General features: G+C 38.4%; 1 protein-coding gene across 1 annotated transcript in view; it reads left to right on the top strand.

The window, feature by feature from the left end:
• Positions 1 to 25,251, top strand: part of LOC142405960 (dynein axonemal heavy chain 5-like) — a 173,474-nt gene that overhangs the window by 908 nt on the left and 147,315 nt on the right. Inside the window, exons 2-16 of the mRNA XM_075494186.1 lie at positions 356 to 539; positions 4,270 to 4,370; positions 5,869 to 6,057; positions 6,157 to 6,231; positions 8,572 to 8,658; positions 10,287 to 10,358; positions 13,258 to 13,359; positions 14,299 to 14,485; positions 15,694 to 15,859; positions 15,967 to 16,060; positions 17,263 to 17,361; positions 18,734 to 18,915; positions 21,234 to 21,353; positions 22,050 to 22,251; positions 25,000 to 25,095. Coding sequence (XP_075350301.1) covers positions 356 to 539; positions 4,270 to 4,370; positions 5,869 to 6,057; positions 6,157 to 6,231; positions 8,572 to 8,658; positions 10,287 to 10,358; positions 13,258 to 13,359; positions 14,299 to 14,485; positions 15,694 to 15,859; positions 15,967 to 16,060; positions 17,263 to 17,361; positions 18,734 to 18,915; positions 21,234 to 21,353; positions 22,050 to 22,251; positions 25,000 to 25,095 — 1,956 coding nt within the window. The remainder of the gene's footprint in view (positions 1 to 355; positions 540 to 4,269; positions 4,371 to 5,868; positions 6,058 to 6,156; positions 6,232 to 8,571; positions 8,659 to 10,286; positions 10,359 to 13,257; positions 13,360 to 14,298; positions 14,486 to 15,693; positions 15,860 to 15,966; positions 16,061 to 17,262; positions 17,362 to 18,733; positions 18,916 to 21,233; positions 21,354 to 22,049; positions 22,252 to 24,999; positions 25,096 to 25,251) is intronic.

Raw genomic sequence — 25,251 nt, 5'->3', positions numbered from 1 at the left:
CAGGCACTCTGTGCCCAGTGCTTTCCAGTGGGACCTGCAGCTGTTGTATAAGAAGGATCCTAACCTGTCCCTCAATGCGTAAGTTCCCACCTGCAGTAGTCTGATCAGAGAGGAATGACGGTTATGCAATTAGAAATGAAGTTTTGATAACAGGCAGCCTCAGAGGAGCTTTTATCATTTTGTAAACTGCTTAGATCTTCTCATTTTAAATTAGCAAGCAAAAATAGATTTTATTTTTTTTTCTTTTCCTTGGTAGTCTATCATATTGGTGCTGTAACAGGGATAAAAATACTGAAGGTGTGGTTGGTTGTTACAATGTTACATTGTCCGGTCATTTTCTGTATTGTTGATTTAGGTTGATTTTTGTGTGGTGGAGATGGCGGAGACTGTGGGAGGTGAAACTGAGTTAGGAGGAAGAGTCGAGCCTAGCTCCTCTTCTGATCACTCTGCACAGCAGGAATCAGAACGACTGAGAGCAATGCAACTTTCTTCCAAATCTGACACTGATCTCTGTCCACCTCTCGTTGCTATAAAAAAAGGTAAGGGAGAAAATAATGATAAGTACTTCACGTTGGCTTCGTATGGAAAAAAAATTCCAGGAACAAAATGAGAAACCAATTATTAAGTAGAGTGTTTCATTTTATAACAGGTACTTATATATACTGGGTCGGTACATGCTATTCTGAATATGCCAGTGTAGGGACTGCAATGTGCAGTTTTCGGCTTTATAAATAAATCTGTACATATAAATAAACAAATGCATATTTTTAAATATATATATGTATTTGCAGGGTCATGCACAGTGCAACTCTGATCCCTTAGCAGATTTCCTAGTGTTGAATCATAGTAACATGATTAGAACCATTTTTCTGGAATTGAAATGAGTAATACTCTATGGTATGGTATACTCTATAGTATGGCATATAGTATGCTATGTCTTTTCTGGAATATATTAACAGTGATAATAGATTGAATAATTAGTAGTTCAAAGATTATTGAATGTGGCCTCGCAATGACATCAGCCAGCTCCCTCCGTGCTTGTGGGTGCATCCCATCAGGGCCCATGAACTTACGTATGCCAAGTATTCCCTGATCTTGTGGAAGAGGATCAGATTCGAGAGTACTGAAGCACAGTGGGCATACATAAATCCATGATGATGTGAGATGTCACATCATGAGATGTCATTGTGAGGCCACGTTCAATAATCTTTGAATGTTCATGGCAACTGGGAGAGGTGCCTGAGGCCTGGAGGAAAGCTAATGTCACTCCTGTCTCCAAGAAGGGCAAGAAGGAGGAACCAGGGAGCTACAGGCTAGTCAGCCTCACCTCAATCCCTGGGAATGTGATGGAGCAGCTAATCCTGGATACCATTTCCAGGCACATGAAGGACAAGAAGGTGACTGGGAGTAGTCAGCATGGATTCACCAAGGGAAGAAATGCTTGACCAACCTTATTGCCTTTTGCAATGAAATGGTTGGCTTGGTAGGTGAGGGGAGTGCAGTGGATATGGTCTACCTTTTCTTCAGTAAGGCTTTTGACATGCTCCTGTTGGGAATTTTTTATGTGTCCCTCGAGGTGAATTAAACACATATTTGTGCTGAAATATAAAAAAAAAATTAATGAACAATGCATTGGACAGTCCTACCGCCATAACCGGTTCTATAAGAAGTCTGCAAAGACACTTCACGAGCTGAGTCCTTATATATACTTGCACCAGCACCAGTCCTGTGAGCATCAGCACGGAGCGCCTCAGCCCAGCCTTGGGTCCATGCCCCAGCACCAGCTCTGCTGCCCAAAGGTAGGCCCTGAGCCTCGAATTCCAGGATGGCTACAAGACAATGCTGTGGCTGTTTCTTATCTCATCACCAAGGGAAACTACACTCCCTTACTGGGAGTTGTTCTGTTTCTGGCATTCCTACTTCCAACCAGCTTAACCCCTTGCAGCTGGGCCTTCTTGCTCTCCATGCCAGATTGTTCCTGGGTCAGAAATTACTGCTGCTGAGCAGTTATGATTTGAATTTCCCCTTCAATCCTGTAAGATCCTCATAGAGAAGCTAATGAAGTGTGGGCTGGATGAGTAGACATTGAGATGGATTGAAAACTGATTGAACAGATAAGCCCAGGGGGTGGTGATCAGTGGCACAAAGTGCAGTTGGAGGTCAGTAGATCATGGTGTACCCCAGGAGTCAATACTGGGTCCAGTCCTGTTTAACATCTTCATTAATGATCTGGATGGTGGGGCAGGGTTAGCAAGATTGCTGATGACACATAACTGGGAGGGGTGGCCGATACACCAGGGGGTCATGCTGCCATCCAGAGGGACCTCGAGAGGCTGGGGAGTTGGACTGACAGGAACCTCAGGCAGTTCAACAAAAGGAAGTACAAATTCCTGCACCTGGAGAGGAAAAAGTCCATACACCTGTACATGCTGGGGCTGACCAGCTGGAAGGTAGAGTGGCAGGAAAGGATCTGGGGGTCCTGGTGGACACTGAGTTGAACATGAGCCGGCAATGGGCCCTTGTGGCAAAGAAGGCTAATGATACCATGGGCTGGATGAGGAGGAGTGTTGCCAGCAGGTCAAGGGAGGTGATCCATCCTCTCCACTCAGCATTGGTGAGGCCTCGCCTGGAGTACTGTGTCCAGTTCTAGGCTCCCCAGTAAAAGAGAGACATGGACATAGTGGAGAGAGTCCAGTGAAGGGCCACAAAGATGATGAGTGCACTGGAGCATCTCTCCTATAAGGAAAGGCTGAGAGAGCTGGGACTGTTTAGCCTGGACAAGAGAAGGCTAAGAGGGGATCTCATCAAGCATGTATAAATACCTGAAGGGAGGGTGTAAAGAAGATGAAGCCAGGCTCTTTTCAGTGGTGCCCAGTGACAGGACAAGAGCCAACGGGCACAACCTGAAATACAGGAGGTTCCCCCTGAACATCAGGGAGACACTTTGTTACTACGAGGGTGACCAAGCACTGGCACAGGTTGCCCAGAGAGGTTGTGGAGTATCCACCCTTGGAGATATTCAAAAGCCATCTGGACGTGGTCCTGGGCAACCAGCTCTTAAGTGGCCCTGCTTGAGCAGGGCAGGTTGGACCAGATGACCTCCAGAGGTCCCTTCCAATCTCAACCATTCTGTGATTCTGTGAATAATACATTATAATCCAGGGAAAAGAGACACAATCTGTAAGAAAATTTATAAGGAAATCAGTGCTATTAGAATATTGATTTTAGTCACAATCTCATCATTTGTTTAGAATAGATTAAACAGTAGTTCCTAAAAGTTTAGTGAGCCAATCATTAGCAGTACTGCATGCTCCACTGAGGATCCTGTTTGCTGCCAAGGATGGGACCTAAATATCATCTTCTGAGAAATAAAATGGTTGCTTTTTCTTGGACTAAAAGCAAGCTGTAGCAATTACAAATAGTGTTGTTCAGTGCTTTCAAATAATTATCTTTTTGAGGCTAACTAAAACAGTATTTCTGTTAAGGAGAGATAAAGCAATATTTAGGAATGCTTTGTAATTAAATTTTTTAAAATAGAAATGGTGTCTGGCTGGAGATGAGTTATTGTACTTAGTATCAGGAAAACATAAATACTCTTATTTGTTACTTAAATGACTTAAAAATATTCAAATCCTAACTTCTAGGAAAAACAAAGGCATGGAATAAATTTTTTATTAAATAACCTAAAGGGCTTCAAAAGCTCTTAAGGAGGCTTAAACAATCAACAGAAGATAGTTACACACTTTAATGATATATGTCCTGTTTTTATTACAAATATTAGGAATCTTTATTCTTCAGATTCCAGTGGTCAAGCTGTCTTGCAAGTCTCTGCAAGTAGCAAGTTTGTCAGAAATGCATGAGACTGACAATCAGAATTTAGATAAAGAAGTAACAGAAGAGGAATAACTGGGTGACAATAGCAAGTGTGAAAAATGACAATATTTCAGAGTCTCTATTTTTTCCAGAACTGATTTCTTCAAGCTAGTACCTTAAATTGCTTTTTCTTACCTCTGCTGCTATCAGTAGGGATTGTTTGTGATATCGCAATTGAACTTGCGATAAAAGCCATTATAAAACATCTTTTCCCCCTAACAGCTTCTAAGGGTTTCTGCTGAGGCACAGGTTTTCTAATGTTCCTTTCATGTCTCATTTTCCCCAGCCTGAGAAGAGGTTAGCCAGCAGATATTAAGAAACAACATTGCAGGTCTTCTAAATGCATTTGTTTTGCATATACCTGACTAATTAGAACTTGTCATTTCTTTTAACTAGACACAGAAAGTAAGCATCGTAGACGTGGAGGGGACCTGAAGACAAGGAGCACTGAGCTAGGATCTGCTGTCACAGGATCACCTTTGAGTGCTGTTCTTCCGGCAAGTGTTTTCATGCTAAAATAAGTGGAGACTCAGCTATCTTTTGTCTGTTAAATTTTCTTCTGTATGGATAATTCTTGAAGTCTTCATTGGCAAAAGTTTGGCCTAATACTGGAAGACACTGAGTTCCTTTAGTCTCTGTTAATTACACGGAAAAAGAACAGTGAACCGCTCAAAAGTGTATACAGTGTTAGGCCATTTACATTCTGTGCTCACAAATGTGTGTTGCTGGGATTTTGGTTTTTGGGGTTTTTTTTGATCATCCACTGGTTAATCCCCTTTCTTTGCCAAGATGAAAATTAATATTGGTTGAGAATACTTGAATAAGGTCACGCTGCATCAGGGAAGGCATATGCAAAACAAGAGATCCAGCTGTTGGCATGGAAGCCAGAGGTGATAAAAGACTGACATAGATGAGCTGGGACCTACATGGGAGAAGAATGAACGGTGAATCAGAAAAGATGTAGCTTTTAGAGACATCAGAATGGTACTGACCAACAACTACATGTATCCACCAAATTCTTGGTGTCTCAAAGAGATGCAGGTAGAGACAGGAGTGATGTAAAACATCCATTTAGAGTCTGGGGTAAGACCAAATGGTAGGAGGCAAAGGTGGACATTGGCCAGCTTTTTGTTTTTTAAGCAAAGAGTAAATCAGGATTGATCAACTGTAATTCCTAGTTTAGAGTACTGGGTAGATGATGTAATTTGTCTTTGTTTCTCTCCAATAAAAATTGTGAGGTACAGAGACACTCCAGACATTCCCAGACTCCAGATACTCATGTCAGTGGGAGCTGTGTGTAGAAGGAAATGCTCAGTATGGTGACTTTTTTACCCAAATCTTTAGTTTTCCGTATATAGCTTCTGAAGATTATCTGTTGACTTAAAAATGTTATTCACCATATCTATTTTCAGTCTTGTTCACGCTGTTATGAAGATTTTAAAAAATCCTTTGCCCACATAAGTTTCCTTCTTTATCATTCTGCTACTACCTTTATATGACCTGCGTATTAAACATCAATTGTATATTTGTTCCAATAGTGACTGATTTTATAGTGTATTTGTTTTATTTATTTCCTTTGAGGTAATAACTTGATACTATATATTAAAATGCTGGCAGTATAGAGATAGATCTGGTCCCAAATTTGGAATATGGGCATATAGAAGTTTGGAAGCTGGATTCACAAAGCTGAGATTTGAATTAGAGCCTTTATAGTGCTAAATTTGTGTTGTGACCTTAGCCTGGATCCACATCTGATTCTGAGGTCCTGATCTGAGGTTTCTGATCTGAGGTTTCCATTGTACAGCTTTATACTGAGAAATAATTCTGGCCTAACAAGTTAATTATTACTGGTCTTTTCCCTCTGCATTCCTTAGATGTAATTTTTTATGTTCCTGCTTGAAGTAGTTTATGAAAACAGCTTAAAGATCAACAATATAAAATATAACCCTTAAATGAGGAAAAAGAATCTCTCTATAACAAACTTTTATTTTCTAGACAACTGGTAAGAAAAGTATAGTACTTTCAAGTGAAACTAGGAAAGAACTAGCCAAGCAAGCCAAAGTCATCAAAGAGGAGAGAAGAGCTCAGATAGATGAAAGACACAAGTATTTGATATCAAGATTAGCAGATGGGATAGGCTTAAGTGATCAGCAAGTGGAGGAGGCCATTATTTCTGATGACAAGGTAAATATTAATTAAATTATTATTATTAAATATATTCCCAAAATTTCCAGTCTTTTGAAACTACTTCACAATCAATGACCATTGTAATTTTGTTTTTAGTTTCAGCTTATAGAACAATTCTTTGCCCCTAGTGGACTTAAAAAGTTGCTCTTCTTTTACCAAGATGTATTGCAGGTATGTTTCTGTTATTAATTCTGCAAAAGCACAGTTGCATTTTTTAAAAAAATCACATGACTGTTGCAAAATTTAGAAAATCTTAACAGAGGTTTTTTTGCTATGCATGCCAATGTGGAAGAAACTTGGATCTCATTGTTTAGATACTGCCATCTCGGCCTACATGAAAACAGGAGAATGCCCTGCAGCATGGTTTTATACTGTTCTTGTTTTCACAAAAGAAAACTTAAAAATGGCCAAGTAAAGTAAAAATCCAGACTTCAAAAATTATAAAGATAATTGAGGCAAAATGTTCACAGTATTCAGAGTTTAAAAATACTAGATTAGGTAACATAAGTATTATAGGAAGGGGGGAGCTGTGTGTATAAGAACCATTTTGTCTTCTCCTGTTGGTTTGAACTGCACCCACTCCACTATGGACAAAGCACTGATTCAAGAGGGTGAAAAATGATGCACTTTCTTTCTAAATTAAGGTGGCTTCATGTTCAGGTCTGTCCCATTCTGCAGAAAATAATCTTAAGCTTGGAAAACTAAGTAGAAATAAGGTAGCTGTGGTCCCCAAGATGCATTTCTCTGCCTTTCAATTTTGAGGAGAAGCCTCTTCATAAAAAGCAGAATCATTTGTGTTCAGCTTCCACTGAGAGTGATATCAGAAGGTGCCAAGCAACCTTGAAATTGCCTAACATGACTGTTGTGGGCTTCCTGAACTGCAGAAGTCCTTCTTCAGTCCTTTCAGGTTATGCCACTGAGGAGCCATGTTAAGGTGAGCTAACTCACCACATGGTGGTATTTTAGGCTTGTTGTGGAGAAAATCTGATTGATAATGCCTGATCGTCAGTTAAGTGAAAGAATGAATTACAGATTCATTATAACCTACATAAGTTAAAAGAACTTTCGAGTGTTACTAGAATTGCTTAGAGACTTTGGAAAGCACAGAATCAGCTCAGCTGTCGAAACAGTTTAATCAGTTTTTCCTTTCACTGGGACTGTTCATGCCCATTTCTGGGATGAATGTGTTGTTCGCTGACTTAAATCGAGATGAAACTAAAGATCTTGAAATTGTTTTCCTTAACTGACAAGCCAGAAATAAATGCCCAGCTTGGGTTAAGCGAAATGTTTCATTTCTGCATTTAGTTTTGTTTTATTTTGGTGTTTTTAACAATTAAAATATGAATTTATGAAACTTTTGTTGCAAAAGCAGCATAGCATAAAAATGTTTCTGATGGAAAGTATGAATGCCATCTCTAGGCTCTTCCACCCCATACTGATGAGTCAACAGATCTCATTAAATTGACTATTCTGTCAACAGTTTGGTTTCAAACATATTGGAGAACTGGAGATTACTCAGGGGCAGTATCATACATGCTTGCCCCCTTCTTATCCATTTTTGGCCATTCTTGGAGACAAAATACTGGCCTGGGCAGACCATTGGCCTGACCTAGTAGGCATGTTCTTACCAAGATTTGTCAAAGATCCTTTCTTCAGTGCTGCTTACCTCTCTTTTTCACTAGCTTGGGTGCGTGATGTTCACTTGAGACTGTGCATAGGGCTTAGAAGATGCTGATTTGGGGTGGGAGTGGGGAGCCACCACTGTGTATCATACATCACATGTTTAGTCTAGCAGGAGCTAGACTTTTTAGGAAGAGGCCTCTCCTTCTCAAACTTGGAAGAGAAATATACCCGCAGGCCTCTTCCACATTATTTTCTGTTACATTCTTCCAAGTTTCAATAGATTATTTTCCAAAGTGCATGACAGAAGATTAGAGGAAAGCAGATCTTGATCAGGCTTAAACTTTTTGTTGCTTCAAAGAGAAGAGGTTGTAGGTACATCTCAGTGGAGAGGGACCAGTGGCAGCAAGGCTTATCAGAGAGAAAGTTTTTCAGAGTGATGTATGGTTAAAGACATGGGCAGAAAACTAAATTTCTTTGCATTGTTGGCAGGATCTACCTGACAGAGTTCCTTGTGAGTCCCGCTCACAATTACATTATGACTTTGCAGACCAGGTGCATTGACTCTCTCTGCAAGACATCCAGTTTGTTTCCATGGAGGAAGTTGCTCTAGGAAACACTTCAGATTTAATTTCATTATATTTTCTGAGATTTTTTCCCTCTTCTTTGAGTTTTTTCTGAAATAACAGGGCTATGAAACTGCTTACTGGGGATTGTGAGATTCATGCAAAGCTTATTCTACAGATAAAGTCAACCTCACGATTTCTATCTGGGAATTACTAACTGATTCAGAATGAGCTTAGTTATAATTCACATATTCATATAGGATGAGGTATCTGTATGATAATAATTTTTATTTTATTAACCTCTTATTTATAATTTAATTGCTAGAAAAAATCGAATGCATCATTGAGGTCAGATGGGTCAACGAAGGGTTTGCTTCAGGAGAAGTTATTTATTACCATGGGTTCTACAGAGGTATGTTTGAAAAATTCATTAGATGACATTTGAAAAGTAAAATATTGAAAAAACATAACAGTTGTGCAGTGTTAAACAACTTCTGGTAATTCTTGGATAGATATTTAAGTACTTAGTCCGTGTTCTCATAATCTAAGATCTCCCAGCATTTCACTATGAGGGTGGTGAGACACTGGAACAGGTTGCCCAGAGAAGTTGTGGATACCCCATCCTTGGAAGTGTTCAAGGCCAGGTTGGATGGGGCTTTGAGCAACCTGGTTTAGTGGAAGATGTCCCTGCCCATGGCAGGGGGGGCTTGGAACTAGGTGATCTTTAAGGTCCCTTCCAACCCAAACCGTTCTATGATTCTACGATTCTCGAGCTGAGGTTGGAATTCACCAGTAAAGAAGTAGTGATTTATGGATTTGACTATCTCAGAGGAGAGCAGGTCAAATAAACCCTTATTAAAAAATTGCAGATCCTAACATTTTTGTTAATGACTGAATGTTTAAGTATTTTCCAGTGCTTGCGCACTTCTAGTTTAAAAGTGCAGTTCTTCAGTGGTTTTGTATTTCCTTTCATATAATAAAACTGCACATTACTCCAAAAATACCTTTAATAATTCCTCAATTCCATTCAAATTCTTATAACAACCTCCTTACTGTAATGTCTAAGCATTATTCAGCAGTGTATTCAGAGTAGTCATTAGGATTTCTGATTAATTTTCTTTCTTTCCATCTCTTTTGGGGGGAATTGGGTGTACCATATACAATTTTATTTGAATAAGTCATGGTGATGTTTTTTTTTTTTTCCCCCAATGATCTTATATTAACATTGTTATGTTAGAAAAGACATAGCTGAAGAATTCTTTCTTGCTTTCAGAGGGGAAAGTGAGATTCATTCATCTGCCAACTGGACCAATTGCAAAGGCTTTTCAAATTTGTTATAGTTGAATTGTTATTAGATTTAATAGATTAAAACTAAGCATTGTTGCAGTACTGATTTGAAACTTTTACATTACTTCAGTCCATCAAAAAGATGAAAATACATGTTGTAAAGTATTTGGATCAGAAGTTTTTAGTAAACTTTTAAGTTCCTTTTTTAAAAACTGACATAAATGTCATTCTAAGATGATCCATTCTGGTCTAGGTATCTATGAAAAATACTCTAAATGTTTGAAAGCTGAGAATATCTTTAGTTTTCTTCAGTGAATGTTAGTTTTCTTCAGTTGGCAGATTCAGAAAGGATAGGATAGGTCCATAATGGATACTGAAATGGCTAGACAGGAATATGTCATCTAACAGCTCTCATACCACCGGTGCAGGTGGTCAGGGAATACAAGAGGAGTGGAGCCCAGGAAGAAGCCTAGCTCACAAGCTCTTTCTGAACTGCATTTTTCTTGGTAGAGATGCGATACTGGACTGGTCTGCCCAGAAGGGCTTTTTTTAGGTTCTTATGTCAGATGGACAAAAAACAATGTTTGATTTGAGGGGGACAGATTTTCAAATATCCTGCAAACAGTTCACTACTTTTTTGAGTAATTAATTTTTTACAGTTTTGTTTTCAGCACATTTTTAAGTTGTTACGTAAATTACTTTTACTGTACATGTGTATTCTTTTTAACTGTATGCATTTTGTCCTTTTTACAGAACTTTACAGGAACTTGTGCATTTTTCCTAAGGACATCAGATAAAGTTGTAACTGCATCAAATGTTTCCCAGGTCAGACCAAAATCATGCAGTGTTTGCAGTGTACTTAATATTTTCTTAGACCTTTATTCACACAACTGGAATCAGAAAAAGAAGTGGGGAGTGCTTTCGTGAAAATGTCTAGTTCTGTGTTTAACAGAAGTACTTTTTCATCTGAATAAGTATTTATGATAAAGTAATTTTCTAATGATTTGGAAAGTAGCTACTGCAATATTATTAAAAATAAGATTTTAATTAATAAAAAGTCATTATTAATCAGTCGTTAAAAATATAAATTTTAATGGCAATAGGGAATAAAGATCTAAACCAGGAGATTTCCTTTTAATTAATGAGCCTAAATTATGGAAACGCTGCACTTAAATAACTGTATCTTTTAAACTTTAAAAATAAAGATCATACGTGAAACTAACTAAAGTAAAGTTTTCCTGCCCCTAATAGCTTTAGTTATGTATAAAAAAAAGTACTTTAACAGCCTTTTCTGACTTTCAGAGATACTCATGTTCTTGGGAAGTATTTGCAATAGTTTTTTACAAAGAGCATCCAGATACTAACATCTAAGAATAGACATTAAAGAACAAATGTAATAAGACTGAAATCATATTCTCAAAAATATTGATGCACTCATTTTTATGCTGTACATATTTTCTCCTTATTTATCACTAATAGGTTGATGTGTTCCATTTGAACAGGCCAAAGCCGTAGGAAGTTTGTTCCCCAGCTACAGCCACGGAAATCAGTACTTCAGTTTCTGTCAGTCACTTGCTTTATAACAATATTTTTATAAATACCTCATCCAGGGGTGCAAAAGTAATTTGTAGGCTTCCTCTTCTTGCGCCCTGTCAGTCCTGCTGTGCTGCTTCAGTTGGGTACCTGTCAGAATGGTTGTCCAAACTCTTCAGTTAGCTGCCTTGGTGCCTTCTCTCTGTGGTTCTCTCATGATCACCTTCTTTTGGCAGGGGCTGTCATGTAGCTGTCATCAAACTTCATTCCTTATGTGAGGCAGTATGTTTAGATGTTATAGAAGGTAAAACAAGCCCTAATTTTCAGTCACATCAGTCACCACTGATGAGGCCTGGAGCTCAGGCTCAGACTGGTTTGGCAAATTTTGATTTATCCTGAAGAGCTGTGTAGGAACAGTTGGAAGGAGAACCTGAGAACCCCCTAGAAATACACGGATTTGTCCCCTATTTCTCAAGAGGAATAGCTGAATCTTCAGCGTCCTGTGGAAAGAAATGGATCAGCTTGTATGTTGACCCTGACCTAGAGATTCAGAAGTCTTGAAAGACTTAATTTTACCTGTCTCCCCCGCCCTGCAACAAATGCAAACACTGTCATATAGGAGAAACTGGCATTGTTAAAAGCATCTGAAGGGGAAAAATAGAGGTCAGTTCATTTCTTCATTACCCTTCTGTCCTTTCCTTCTGCTATTTCGTTAGCACACCCTCTTGCAGAAGGAAGTAGTTTAGGAGCATTTCCTTGTTAGCAACCTTGTGGGCATTGCCTCCCAGGTAACATGTTCAGACATGCAAAGAAACCTGGTCTTCCTCGTAAGCACTTCTTCAAGCAGAATGATGCTTTGATTGTCATCCGTAATTCCTCCACTTTTTGAGAAAGAGCTTTCTACCCTCTTGTACTCTAGTGGGATTATAATACTGTAATATTGTTAGGACATAGTATTCCACCCATGCATAAAAACTAAATGTCTTAAATGCTCTTCTTTTGCATGCAAGTGGGGAACTAGCAAGAAAAACATCAGTGAAATTAATAATCAAGATCGCCGAGAATGTCAAAGCCACTACAAAAATTGATGTGTAGTTGCCATTCCTAAAACACTCTGGAATTGCTCTTTGCAAACAGCCAAAATTTGGGAGTAGAAGCTTCCAGGGCAGAACTCAGTATGCTTTCCCCTGTATCAGTGAAGCAATTATTATTATGAAGGCAAAACCAGTGTATGTTTGTGCAGTTCAGAAGTTCTGAATGAGACTCCCTCTCTACTAACAAGAGACATACCCAGAGCCAAAACGGCTAGTCAGTATGGGTCGTAGAAAGCACGTGGCCCATGTTCAGGATGTACCCATTTGTAAGCAAAATGCCAGTAGCAGAAAAGCCAACCAGTCCATAAATGGATAGCATTGGGAAAAGATGCAATCCCTCACTTCTTCCAATTTATGCTTTATGTTCTGCAGTAAAATTCCACTCACCAGTACTGTCTCTCACTGTCAGCTTCAGCAATTCAGTGCTTCTTGCTTCACATTAACTAGAACAGGCTAGAATAGACCATTTTAGTTGGAAGGGTCCTACAACGATCATCTAGTCCAACTGCCTGGCCAATTCAGGGCTGACCAAGCTAAAGCATGTTGTTAAGGACATTGTCCAAATGCCTCTTAAACACTGACAGGCTTGGGGCATCGACCACCTCTCTAGGAAGCCTGTTCCAGTGTTTGACCACCCTCTTGGTAAAGAAGTGCTTCCTAAGCATAAGTTCATTGACAATGAACTGGAGAGAACTGTGCAACGGAGAGAGGCATTTCTTGCCTGATACATTTGTTGTCCTTTTTTAGGCATTTATGATAGATGGAGGCTGTTCCAATAAAAGAGAAATATAGACATATCGTTGTCTTAAGATTAATTAATGCATTGATGTTAAATGGTTAATTTTAATTGGTTGCTGGAGTGTTGCTACACTATAGGACTGACTCTTCTGGTGATTCAAACTTCAGGGCAAGTCTTGGAATTTCCAGTTGAATTTTAGTCTATGTCCAATCCAAATTCAGTAGCTGGGGAGCAATATCCGTGGAACCTATGTAGTTATGGACTGTATATATGTCTGCCACGTGTCTGAATTTCACTCAAATAGTATAATGTTGCAAAAGTTTACATGCACTCTGTTAATTCTTGTTTCTTCCCGAAGGAGGTGAATTTTGGCATATTTGATTGTATTAATGGAAATATCCTTCAGGGCCTGGAATTTTTCTTGTCCCAAATCATGATACCAGCACTTAAATCCCAACAGGTAATCAAATAGCTAGTCGTTTTTCTCAAGAACGTGTGGAATTAAGGCAAGTGGCTACTGCAGTCCTGTTTGTGCATCAGTTGAACATAAAACAGAGGATTCAAAAAGATACAAGTCCAATATAGGGCTTTATGGGAGTCATGCAATTTGAATATAAGCGTTTGAAATTCATATAGTTATTGTTTATTTTCAAGCAATAGCACCAGCCATAATCCTCATGACAAAGGAGAACACAGCATAGCAGCCATACTAAGGTAAAACTGTGATGACTTCATTAAAAGTAGATTAAGCCTGGATTGAAAGAAGTGTCAAGTCCTTCTGGCAGCACAAAGAATCAGTCCATGCTTTTATTCTAGAGCATGGACAGCAAGCACTGTATCACAGCTAGGGTATCCAGCTTCTTTGAGTTGTCCTTGTTCTGTGGCACTCACAAAGCATCACGGTTGGTTCTGTTGCCTCCAGAAGCACATGTCCAGAGGTAGGAAATATAATGAAGCTCAGTGTCTGTTGAGAATGATGGTGTGGTATGCTGTTACCATATGCTACCATTTTCTTTCACCTAGGAGCAGGAAGGGAGATTAGAATCTGTTTTCTCTGTTCAGAGAGAGCCCAATCAGACTGAAAAAAAGGACAACAATTCAGTGTGAAGACAGTGAGAGCAGGGAGACATTTTTATTTCTTGAGAGTCTCTTGCTTGTTTGTCTCTTCTTGTCTAACAGAATAATTAAATCAATGCACACTTTAAAATATTTATGTTATGGTACAGATGAGTGTATTTTAAGGGGCATACTGATAAACCTTTGTATACTGCCATGAATAAGAAACACCTTTCTAATGAAAAATAAGGTACCTTTCGTGTTCAAAAAACAAAAGAAAGTGTGACCCTTGTTTTACTTTTTTTCTTTTTTTTTTTTTTGGCATAAATCGTAAAACAAGCAGAACTGGGGAGCTGTGAAAGAAGGCTTGAAGAACAGCCAGATACAAGACTTTCTGTATTCAGTGGATAAATTTGTGGGTACTTTGTCATCATCAAGACAGAATATAGAAGATAAAATTCAGCTCACAAAAGTGGATATTGATGTTTATGTCAGCAACTTACAGAACCCATCTGACTACATAACTGCAGGTGAGTAATTCCTACAGCAAAGCAAACACAATGATGCTGTTTATAAAATAAATATTATGTCATTAGTAAAAATTTACTTTGAAGAATTAATTCATCTTCCCTGAGCTATATACATTTTTCTGCTTACTCTTGCCAGGTTTCTGGCTGTATAATCATAAAATCATCAATCATTTGCCCATCCTTTAATTCATAGATCTTAAAGGATTGGGTAGTTCCTTGACATACCATGTACGCAGTGGCCTGTGTTCCTCCTAGTTTGCTGGCCAAGTAGTTGCTGAGTGAAGCCATCTACTAGTGTGTATACTCTTCACTTTCTTTGATACTGGGGAAATCCTATCGAATATTAAGTCTGGCTCTGAGGGCTGTGAGTCAAACCAAGATGTATTTATAAAAATGTTTATATATGCATATATATATATATATGTAAGGAGAAGAGTAGTTTTGTCTCTTTGAACAATAACTTTCCACCATTTCTTATCATCACATGGATTTTCAGAGTGAAATAATGCCAAACCAATCAATACTTCTGCAATCCCTCTCAACCCTACATGGGCCTATGGCGGGACAGCTTCCACTGAAGAACTAGTGACTCTTAAGATGAAGCAATAATGTTACATAGCTGGACAAGTTCTTTAGATCCATTTAGTAGTACAAGCTCCACGAGTCCTAAATATAATGCACCAAGTGAACTGGACTCTTTCAGCTGCTAGGGCAATCTAAAAGATGTGCTGACTTATAAATTATAGGGGTTTTTTTGTGACTGTTAATAATGGTGTCCATTACGTGATGCTTTTAATGTGGAATAGGCTGCAGTGGCAGAAAGACAGAAATGTGAAGTAAGCCTTTACTTATGAAATACAAACAGAAAGCTATACACATAATAGTTAATGCATTACTTGGACCTCTGAAACATGATTCTCCCAAAACTACATTGCTGTATTTTTTTTTCTTTACAAGCTCACTGTATTTTTAACAGTTTCCATTGTAAAGGATATGCAATAGTAGAAGAGTAGGTAGATGCAAGTCTTATGTGTGTGCACCTTGTTGTTACAGTCTTAATCTTTTCCTGGTGTTGGTCAGTGATTTGAATATACTCAGCTTACATAGAGTCTCAGCTTATGTTTGCCAAGGACATTTCAATTCTGTAATTAAAAATCTGTATTTATTTCTTGGTACTTATGAGACTGTCCCATTCTATGATTTTGAAGGCACTAACACAGAGGTCACTGAGAAACTTGAAGAAGTGGTCATGATTTGGATCAAACAGATCAGACAAGTTTTAGTGGAGAGTGAACAAATGAGAAGAGAAGCTGATGACATTGGTCCATCTGCAGAGCTGGAACACTGGAAGACAAGAATGTCATCATTTAACAGGTTAAATCCCGGCATTATTTCCCATAGGGTCTAAAAAAAATGCTTTTTAAAAATAAATGTAAACTTTCGTTCCAAAGAGAGTATTAAATGTGTTTCTTTCTTCAAAGCCTTTTAGAAGAGATCAAGAGTTCAAAAGTAAAGAAAATTATAAATATTCTTCAGGCAGCAAGATCAAAGACATTAAAGCAGTGGAAAGAGCTGGTAATTACAATGTTTTAATAAAAGTTTTAAATGAGTACAGTACTGTATTTGTAATACACACAGAACTGAACAGAATGCTAAAAATAGTTTTGAGTGTTTATGCTGGTTCTGTACTGTGGTTTATTATCCGTTTGTTGAAACATATAACACTGATGATTCTGAAGTTAAATAGATAACTTGAAAAGAAGTCAATGCTTCTGTAATGTGTCTTTCATTAACATAGTGGGTGGAATGGTTGTGCAAAAGTAAAGTAATGCAGCAATACAACATTTTTCTGCCTCTCTCCAGCTGTACCCTGTGGAGGCCAACTGTAGAGGTGTCTGAAAATTCATCATATTGCTTTTAGAATTATTGACAGCTGGCTTTTTGTAGCATAACTGCTCCTTCAGATAAGTGGATATCTGTAATGTAAACTTACCAGTCAAAATTGTAGGCAAGCCAGAAAATAAGCTGTAGACCATGTACAGCCAATCATCACCCCCCAAAACACCAGAATGTAGATCTTCTAGCACTTAGGAAAGTATTCTACTGTTTTGAAAATAGACCAGGAAAACAGTATCACCTTACTGAGTTTTTGATTTTGTGCTTAACATATTTGCAGACTTTTAAGATAAATGGAATTTGGATGAGAGTGTCTGTACAGAGCCAGTACAAGCCAAGGATGTTGAACTAGATTTCTTTCTTCATACAGAATTGCCTCCTAAGTACTGGATAGTTCCACCTGTCATGAACAGAAGGATATACAGGCATTAGTTGTGAACTCATTTGCCCTAACAAGTGTTTATTAAAAAATTGTGGGAAACACCCTGGTGCATTTCAGGGATCTTGTCTAAGTTCTGTAGAATGGGTACCATGCTAAAACCATTCTACAATGTAAGCTGGATTATCAAAACCACACTATTGTACTTCCATCAGGAATTGTTTGGGTGTGTTGCGAGTGTCATTGGGTGTCTAAGTAAGGAGTTCCTCTAAATCACATCCAAAGTGTTGCTGATTGCCAAGTAGATCTTACCAATTTTTGCATGTAAAAGCAGTTATTTCTTATGTCAAGAAGAAATGGCTTATTTGAGAGAACTTCAGTGAGAAAATGTTTGCCAGATGGAATCATAGTCTTGTGGTAGCATGCACTGTAAAAAAGCAAGAACCTGTTCAGTAAATTTTAACAGTATTAATTCTATTTCTTTTTTTTTTCCTCCCTTCAGGATGGTAATATAACAATTGCTGCCAATGAAGCTAAAGACAATGTGAGATATTTATATACATTGGATAAATTTTTTGGTCCACTTGCCAAAGCTTCACCTGTAAGTAGTACTCTAAAGGCACTTAACGTGAAATTCAGAAAAGAAAGGAAAGGCTTTTGCTGCTGAAAGAAAGATATTTCTCCTTTCAGTATTTAACTCCTATGCTTAATGATTAGTGGACAGCTTAACTCCTTTGGCATTAGTGAACTGAGTTTAGAGATTTTGAATAAGCCATAGATAATACTACTTTTTGTGTAGGAGGCAGTTGTCATTCCAAAAGATAATTGAAGGGCATTAGAAAAATAAGCAAAGTATGACGTTTTTCCAAACCTGATATCGAGCTGAATTGTCTTTGTGAGGTTGGGTCTTACGTATGGTACCTCTTCCTGTCTCCATGCTTCAGTTAGCAGTTACTTGTGATTGTTTTAATGCAAATATCATAAAATGATCTTAAGCCTTCAGTTGCGCTAAAATTGGGCAGCTTCCACTTATTTTACAGGTTAAAGCTGTTTCTCTTGCAGGTAGCACGTATTTACTGTCATCTGGTTCAAATAATAAAACTTATTTTCATAACCATGTGGATCTCAGATTTCATTTTTTAAGTGAGAGCGTGAGTTTTGAAGATACAGCCACCAGGCAAAGCTGTCTAAACTTATATGGTTCAGAAGATTTACACATAATCCAGCTGCTTACAAATTTTCTAAATCTTGTTTTCAAAGCTTGAACTCTGAATCTATTGTGCAATTTTACACTGCTTTTCTTCTGCAAATATTCACTGTTCTGCCATATTGGACTTGACTTTTAGATACCATACTTTTTTTTATCCTTTTCTAGACCAGTCACTGTCTCTTGTTCTGGGTTCTCAGTATACCTGCCTTGTATGCATTTCTGTGGAATCTTTCTGTGGGACAGAAAACTCTATAGTTCAGTATCCTCAGTAAGAGAGAGATTATTGTTGCCTTGCCTCCCCCTTACTGGATTTCTCTTCTGTACAGATCTAGGCAAAATGGGCAAAGGCCAACTTTTTCTTGTCCTTCCTACAGCAGGACAACTCTTTTGTATCGGTGTATGACTTCTTTTCCACAGGTAGCATATTTTTTTGCAGAGCAGACTATAGCACCTTCATATACTGGAGGCCATGGCCAAAAAGAGTACAGCCTCTGTTTTTCCTCTGGAAAATCCCACTCTGGAAGAAGACCTATTCATTTATTCATTACCCATTACCCATTTTTTTCTCTTGGTCATAGTGCATTAGGTCCCCACAAATGAATTGGATGGTCCAGTTCATAATGAGATGTCTACAAGAACAATGTGTTACAATCAAAAAGATGTTTATCCACCGACAAACGTATTCCCACAGCTGTCACATTTTCCGTTGTGTTAATTTTGAAGAAATTCAAATTGGTGACTTTCTCATTTTTTCCTGATGTAGGTGACAATGATGGAACACGTACCCAGTTTAATGAATACTGTCTGTATGATCTACTGTACATCACCATACTACAACACATCAGAGTGCATGACATCTCTTCTTCTTAAAATCACTAATCAAATGATTAACACATGCAAGATGTATCTATGTGAAGGTGTTTCAAAAATCTGGGATCTGGACAGGTGATAGAATATTAATAATCTTCTTTTGTTAACACTAGAAGTAAAATTGTAGATTAATCATCAAGATTATTAAAAGGTAAATTTAAGTAGCCCCTTGTCCTCCTACCAGGCACTGATTCCCATGTTAATTTTCAGCTTGTGACTACTCATTTTGTGTAGAATTAAGTACTCTGCAAAAACAAATTTACTATGTGTTGTGAAAAAAACTGTTACTGAAAAGCACGTAATGTATATCAGTATACAACACCTGATATTTTGTTCCCATGGCTTTTTTTAGACCAAAACTTGAGCAATTAGAACTGGGAGCTAAGGTTCTTCATAAAGAAGCTCTGAGGACAGACTGGCAAAGTTCCATCTAAGATTTATATTTGCTCTTAGTGGACAGGAAAGTCAGTTTGAGGAAGGGGACAATATATACCAGGACCAGAATCACAATTTGATTGTACTCTGTTTGGAGCAAGATAAGTGGATGATAGGTGGGACTCAGACTTGTATTTTCTGAGTATTCCATGGAGAATGCTGTATAAGCAAATACATGAGGAGTGTTAATGGTGCCAATGAGGCACCTTAAATTTAAAAAGCTAGATTTACTGTAAGTTTGCTAGTTAGACATGCCTAAGACTAGTTTTGTTCTTCCTTTCTGTTGTTCTTGTTACAGCTCTTAGTATAGCGAGAGTCCCTTGTTTTCAGCAAATGCTAGGCACTATACAGAAAATGATCAAAAAGTTTGCCTCAGCTCTAAGGAGCTTGCAATCTAAAACATAAGAAGGGCTTGCAATCTGAAACATAAGAAGTGAATGGAGAGATGGGGGAAGGAAAGAGAGATGGAGAAAAAACAGCAATCATGTAGTGTTGGTCAGCTGGAATGACAGTGTTTTCAGCAAACCTTGGATGCCCTTGGATGTTTTGTAGGCATCACTGCTAGGAGAACTAAAGGAGACATTTCAAGGAAGGGATGAGTTAGCTGCTCTATGGCTACTTGCAAGGAGCTGCTCCCAAGTGCTACATACAGCATAAGCGGAAGCACAGAAGTGTTTGTATGAAACTTAACAAGTGGGTGGTGAATGCTGATGTCACTGGCAGAACAAGTGTACCCAAAGGATAAGTTAAGTGGAGATAGCCTAGGAAAAACACAGACTATAAGAACAAGTCAATTATTTTCATGCAAAAGAGAAGAGGGAAACCACAGAGAAAGGTTAAGATGAGCATGATATCTAAAGTTATCAACTAGAAAAGTAATGATTGGAACCATCTCTTGAAAGAGTATAAATGGAGTGAGATTATAGTTACTGAGGTGAGAAGGAAAAGGTGTTACAAGCTTCATCAAGACATAGTCAGGATGTCTGTGCTTAAATTCCAGCCACGTCAAAGGTGACACTGAGGTAACAGGCTAGGAGACATAAAAGTAAATCTAACAAATAATTTGGATTTCTCCTGTATTTTGGTGTGGGTAAAGGGAAGTTTTCAGAAATTACCTGTAATCAATTAAGTACTGGCTATGTTTATTCTAAAGAATTAATGTACATAGAAGTAGAATACATTCTTTTGTTTATTCTACCTGAATTTATTTTTGAGACATTCTTCTCATTTAATTATTTGCTGCTGCTGTCCCAGCAAAAGTTTCTCTCTGTCCCAGTTAGTTGTTTCAGTCTATAAAGTTTACTATCATTTTAATTCGCGACGATCCTTTGGAAGATGAAAGACAAAGCCAAAGTGGAGCAACAGTCTTGGGTAAATGGCTTATGACTAATTTCCATGCTTCATCTGTATGTCTCATGTATAGTAGTACCTCAGGGTTAATGAACAACCGTGTATAAGATGTAACTATCTGTGGCTTTAGGAACCAAGATCTTCCTGGTGTGTCTTTGTAAAGAAACGAGACTTTCCTCATGCTTACTGTAGTCTGGAAAAATACCTCTCCAGTCTTGTCTGCTTAGAAAAAATGAAGAAACAAATGAAAAAAATTGTTTGCAAAAATCATTATCAGCAGTACCCAGGTTACAGAAGATGAGAAATGGCCAAACTGCAGGCACTCAGTAGCTAGGGTTTACCTGATGTAAGTCCTTTCTGGACTATGCTGTGAAAGTTTTGGGTTGATGACAACCAAGCCTAAACTTAAAAATATTCCATCTAGGTAACAAATTTAAAACAAAACCTTGTAATGTAATCCTCATATTTTGAATGTTTTCCAGGTAATGTATACTTTTGCGTTCTTATTTTGAAAAGTTGCATATCTGACTGAAATGTTCTGTTTTTATTTATACTCTTTTGAAGACCTCCTTAGGATTATTTTCTGTCTTCTGTACTTTTTTCCTCAGGCAAGAATTGCTAAAGAGGATACAACAATGCATTTCCCTCAAAGAACAGTACCAAACATCCTTTCAGAGAATTAGGGAGGCGCTAAAGGAAAATCCAAGTGGCAGGCAATTTGATTTTAGGTAAATAATTCACCCTAATATTGAATCATATTCATTTATACAATTTATAAATGAGATGTCATTATATCTGCTAGCTAGCAGAAAAGCTAAATACTTGATTAAAATGTAGTATTTATTATAAACAGAACATGACCGTGCAGCGTTTTTTTTTTTATTCAGGAATAAAACAGTGACAGGTTTTTGCTGGTCACTTGTTGATTTAGCAGATGTCCAAGGGGACTTCAGGGGAATTTATGCATGTGTTAATTTAATACCTGTGTTTATGTGTGGTCTGAAATCCCAACAAATTTGAGTCATGAATGTAAGTAAAAAGACTCCAGGAGAATTTAATCAGCTTTGGGCTGGGTTGTCTATCACAATGCCAAGGGAAGTTTTACCTGTATTGGCACTTAAAGCATGGAGCATTTCTTAGTATTGTACATTCACATTTTGATCTCCTGCAAATGTCTTATTTAAGAGAGTAACTCCTGTAAAATGTGGTAAAGGCTTTTAATTGACATATATAAGGATTAAGCATTTTCTCGTTTATATCCATTACTTTAAAATGGTTTTTACTTGATTTGTAATTAGTACAGCATAGATTTTTTTATGTGAAACTTGGTAGCAGTTCTGGAAAAATATATGTGGGTTAAATATATGTGGTTAAATCTATTACAAACAGATTTGCATAACAATCTGTTGCTTTTTTATTGTTAGTGAAAACTATATATTTGGAAAATTTGATACATTCTGTAAACGTTTGGAGAAGATTTCAGACATGAGCAATATTATGGAAAGCCTTTTAGAGCTCCAGCGTATAAAAATAGAAGGTATTGAAGAGATCAGTACTCATTACCAGAGCATTGCTACAAACACCAAATCCAAACGGTATGATGTTCTGGATCACAGAAAAAAGGAGGTATGTACATTCAGCACTTGTCTGACAATCACTCCCTTCATTCTATGCTTTTCACAGGAGTTATGCAAAGAAGATTAAATTTTATAACAATGCATATAGTATTTTGCTGTAATAATAATACTTTCATATCTTTTAATACAATTTGAAGGCGTTTGGGTAAATTTGGCTTTTATTTCAAATGTTTTTGTTATTTTTTTATAAACTAGGTTCTGTGTGGTAGGTAATGCTACAAACAACTTTTCCTAAACTTGTTTGTTTTGAGATGCATATATTTTGAACTGCAGACTGAAAACTAATTCAGATAGGTCAATGCATTAAATACAGTTTATCTAGTTGCAAGAGTTACTCAGTGTTACTGAAAATACTTAATAGCATAGTAAAGGCAGTATTATAGTAAAGGTAGCAAAGGCACTTAGAAGAACATTTTAGAGGGAGAAGTGAATAATACCACCCTCAGCGCTGAGTAGGGTGGTAAAAACTAAAGTGGCTTTTCAAGTGCTTCAGACTCATGTTTTAATACATCCTGCACGTGCTGGAATTGAGCTGCTTTTCTACACCTAAATGGTTGGAGCAATATATATTCTGGACTATCTTCCAAAGCTTGTGGAGTGCCTTCTTCAAGAGGAAGTTTGCATTGAACTCTTTTTGTAGGTCCTCAGTCTTTTGGACTTTTTAAGAAAAATTATTACAGATAAATACCCTACTTCTAGTTAGGAGCTGCTGAATTTGGTAGCCCAATAGAGGTGAGGCTGTTACAGTTCCATGTCCCCAGGTTCACTGAGCTGTGAGGCTGAGCGTGTAATTCCCAATAGGCATGCATGCACACATACACACAATACATTTATACACAGGTCTGGCCGCACAGCTCAACACGAAGTGAAAACACAGCAATCACACAATTGCAAACGGTATTAATGGCCTCATCCTGAACCTCTCTGGCTGAGCAGGAGGAAAGCCTGTTAGTGGAAAATATATATACATGGATCCCTCCAGTAGCTCGTCTTACACACTTAGTCTATCCAACAACTGGCACCTGGATACCCAGGTCTCCCCAGTTCCTGGATGTACCAACCCCTCCAAGGCCCACAGCTGCACTCCAGTTGCTGGTACTCAGACCTACACGCACATACATGCACAGACACATGTGCTATGGGTCCCTCCAGTAACTGGTCTTAGGCAATCAGTCTACCCTCTACCTGACCCCTGGATCCCCTTGCTGTCCCAGTTGCTGACACACAGAGGCACACACATGCAAACAGTTCTTTCCTGTAGCTGGTCCAGTCTTATAACCTTATCAGTAGCTGACCCTCAGACCCTACTGTCTCTCTGGTAGCTGGCTTAGGCCTCCTGGTCCCTCTGGTAGCCAACTCTTAGACCACTCTGGTCTCTTTAATATCCAGCCCAGACTTACGGCTGCTCCAACACTTGGTTCCCAAGCTTCTGTCCTATTTGCTGCCTAGTCTGGTTTGGTATTCTCTGACCATTATGCGTGACACACCCACCCACACAGTATGCATATGCTCCAGTGTTTCTATTTGCTATGATCCATGGTTCCTACCCTGGTTGCTGATGCTTAGACCTCAATACATTCCAGTCTTTCCAGTTGCTGACTCTACAGATGCACAGGCCCCAGTGACCCATGGTCTCCATAGAATCATGGAATGGTTTGGGTTGGAAGGGACCTTTAAAGATTATCTAGTCCAACCCCCCTACCATGGGCAGGGTCATCTTCAACTGGATCAGGTTGCTCAAAGCTGCATCCATCATGACCTTGAACACTTCCAGGGATGGGGCAGCCACAATTTCTCTGGGCAACCTGTTTCAATGTCTCACCACTCTCAGCATAAAAAATTTATTCCTTATGTCCAATCTCAATCAACTCTCTTTTGGGTAGATTTAAAACTGTTACCCCTTATCCTATCACCACAGGCCTTGGTAGAAGTCTCTCTTCATCTTTCTTATAAGCTGCCTTTAAACCCCTTCACCTCCTGTTGCTGGTACGTAGACTCCCGTACACACTTATGCACACAGATGAGAGAACCCTTTTATCCATGAAAATGTTTAGAAATGGAGATAAGTAAGAAGACAAGACAGACTGTGCTGATCAGGTACAGGGCACAGCCAGACAAGTGTACTGACCAGCAAGCTGTTCACATGTGACCGACTCCTTTTATCCCATCATGCCTCCATTTTTCCACACTTACTCCTCCCACAAACCACATTGATCCCTGCATTTACTTCTTCCCTAACTCCCATAATATGTTTTGTATAGTCCCAAAATGCTCTTTCCTGGTAAACTGTAATGAGTCCCTTATCCCCTAGGCAATAACCTCCCTTAGACTGTAAGGTGCTCTAGAGGGCCTGCCAATTTGCTCATCTTGCTGGGTTTCATACTCGAACAGTGAGCTGAGCGCTCTCCTGTGGCAGTGCTGGGATTAGCTGGTGAGTGTGCTCTGTTCTCTTTGATCAGGTTATTATATTTCCTCTGCCTGTCCTTGTTCCTCTGTGCTCCTTTGTGTTCATGAAGATGAGGCTTCAATCATATAACCTAACACTTCTTATTTTTTGTTTGCTTTGCTTAGAATGTAAATGCCTTTGATACTGGTGTTGTCCCTGTTCTCTTTAATTCAGTGCACAACATGTGTACTGGGCAGACAAAGCAAATTCCTCAAAAACTTCAGGGAAAGAATTTTGTGTGAAATGAAAGCAACACTATAGGTGATTTTTTTTTCTTTTACCCTTTTCTAGTTTGAAAAAGATTACCTTGAATTTAAGAACCAAATTGCAGCATTGTACGAATCCATACAAGAATTTGTGGATTCCTGGTTTGAGAAGACCGTAACTGTAAGTAATTTTACAAATGCGTACCTCTTGTTCTGGTGCTCAGAAGGGCTGAGTACCCACAGCTCCTACTGAACTCCTTCATTACTGCCAGTGTTCTATATTGTGGTGGTGGCTGCCTGAGATAATGTAGGAGGACATCGAGGCTATTACCAGTGT

Source organism: Mycteria americana, chromosome 2 (genome assembly GCF_035582795.1).
Source record: "Mycteria americana isolate JAX WOST 10 ecotype Jacksonville Zoo and Gardens chromosome 2, USCA_MyAme_1.0, whole genome shotgun sequence".
In the NCBI taxonomy this organism is placed as follows: Eukaryota; Metazoa; Chordata; class Aves; order Ciconiiformes; family Ciconiidae; genus Mycteria; species Mycteria americana.
The sequence above is the reverse complement of the archived record's forward strand: the minus strand, read 5'-3'. Positions and strand labels throughout refer to the sequence as shown.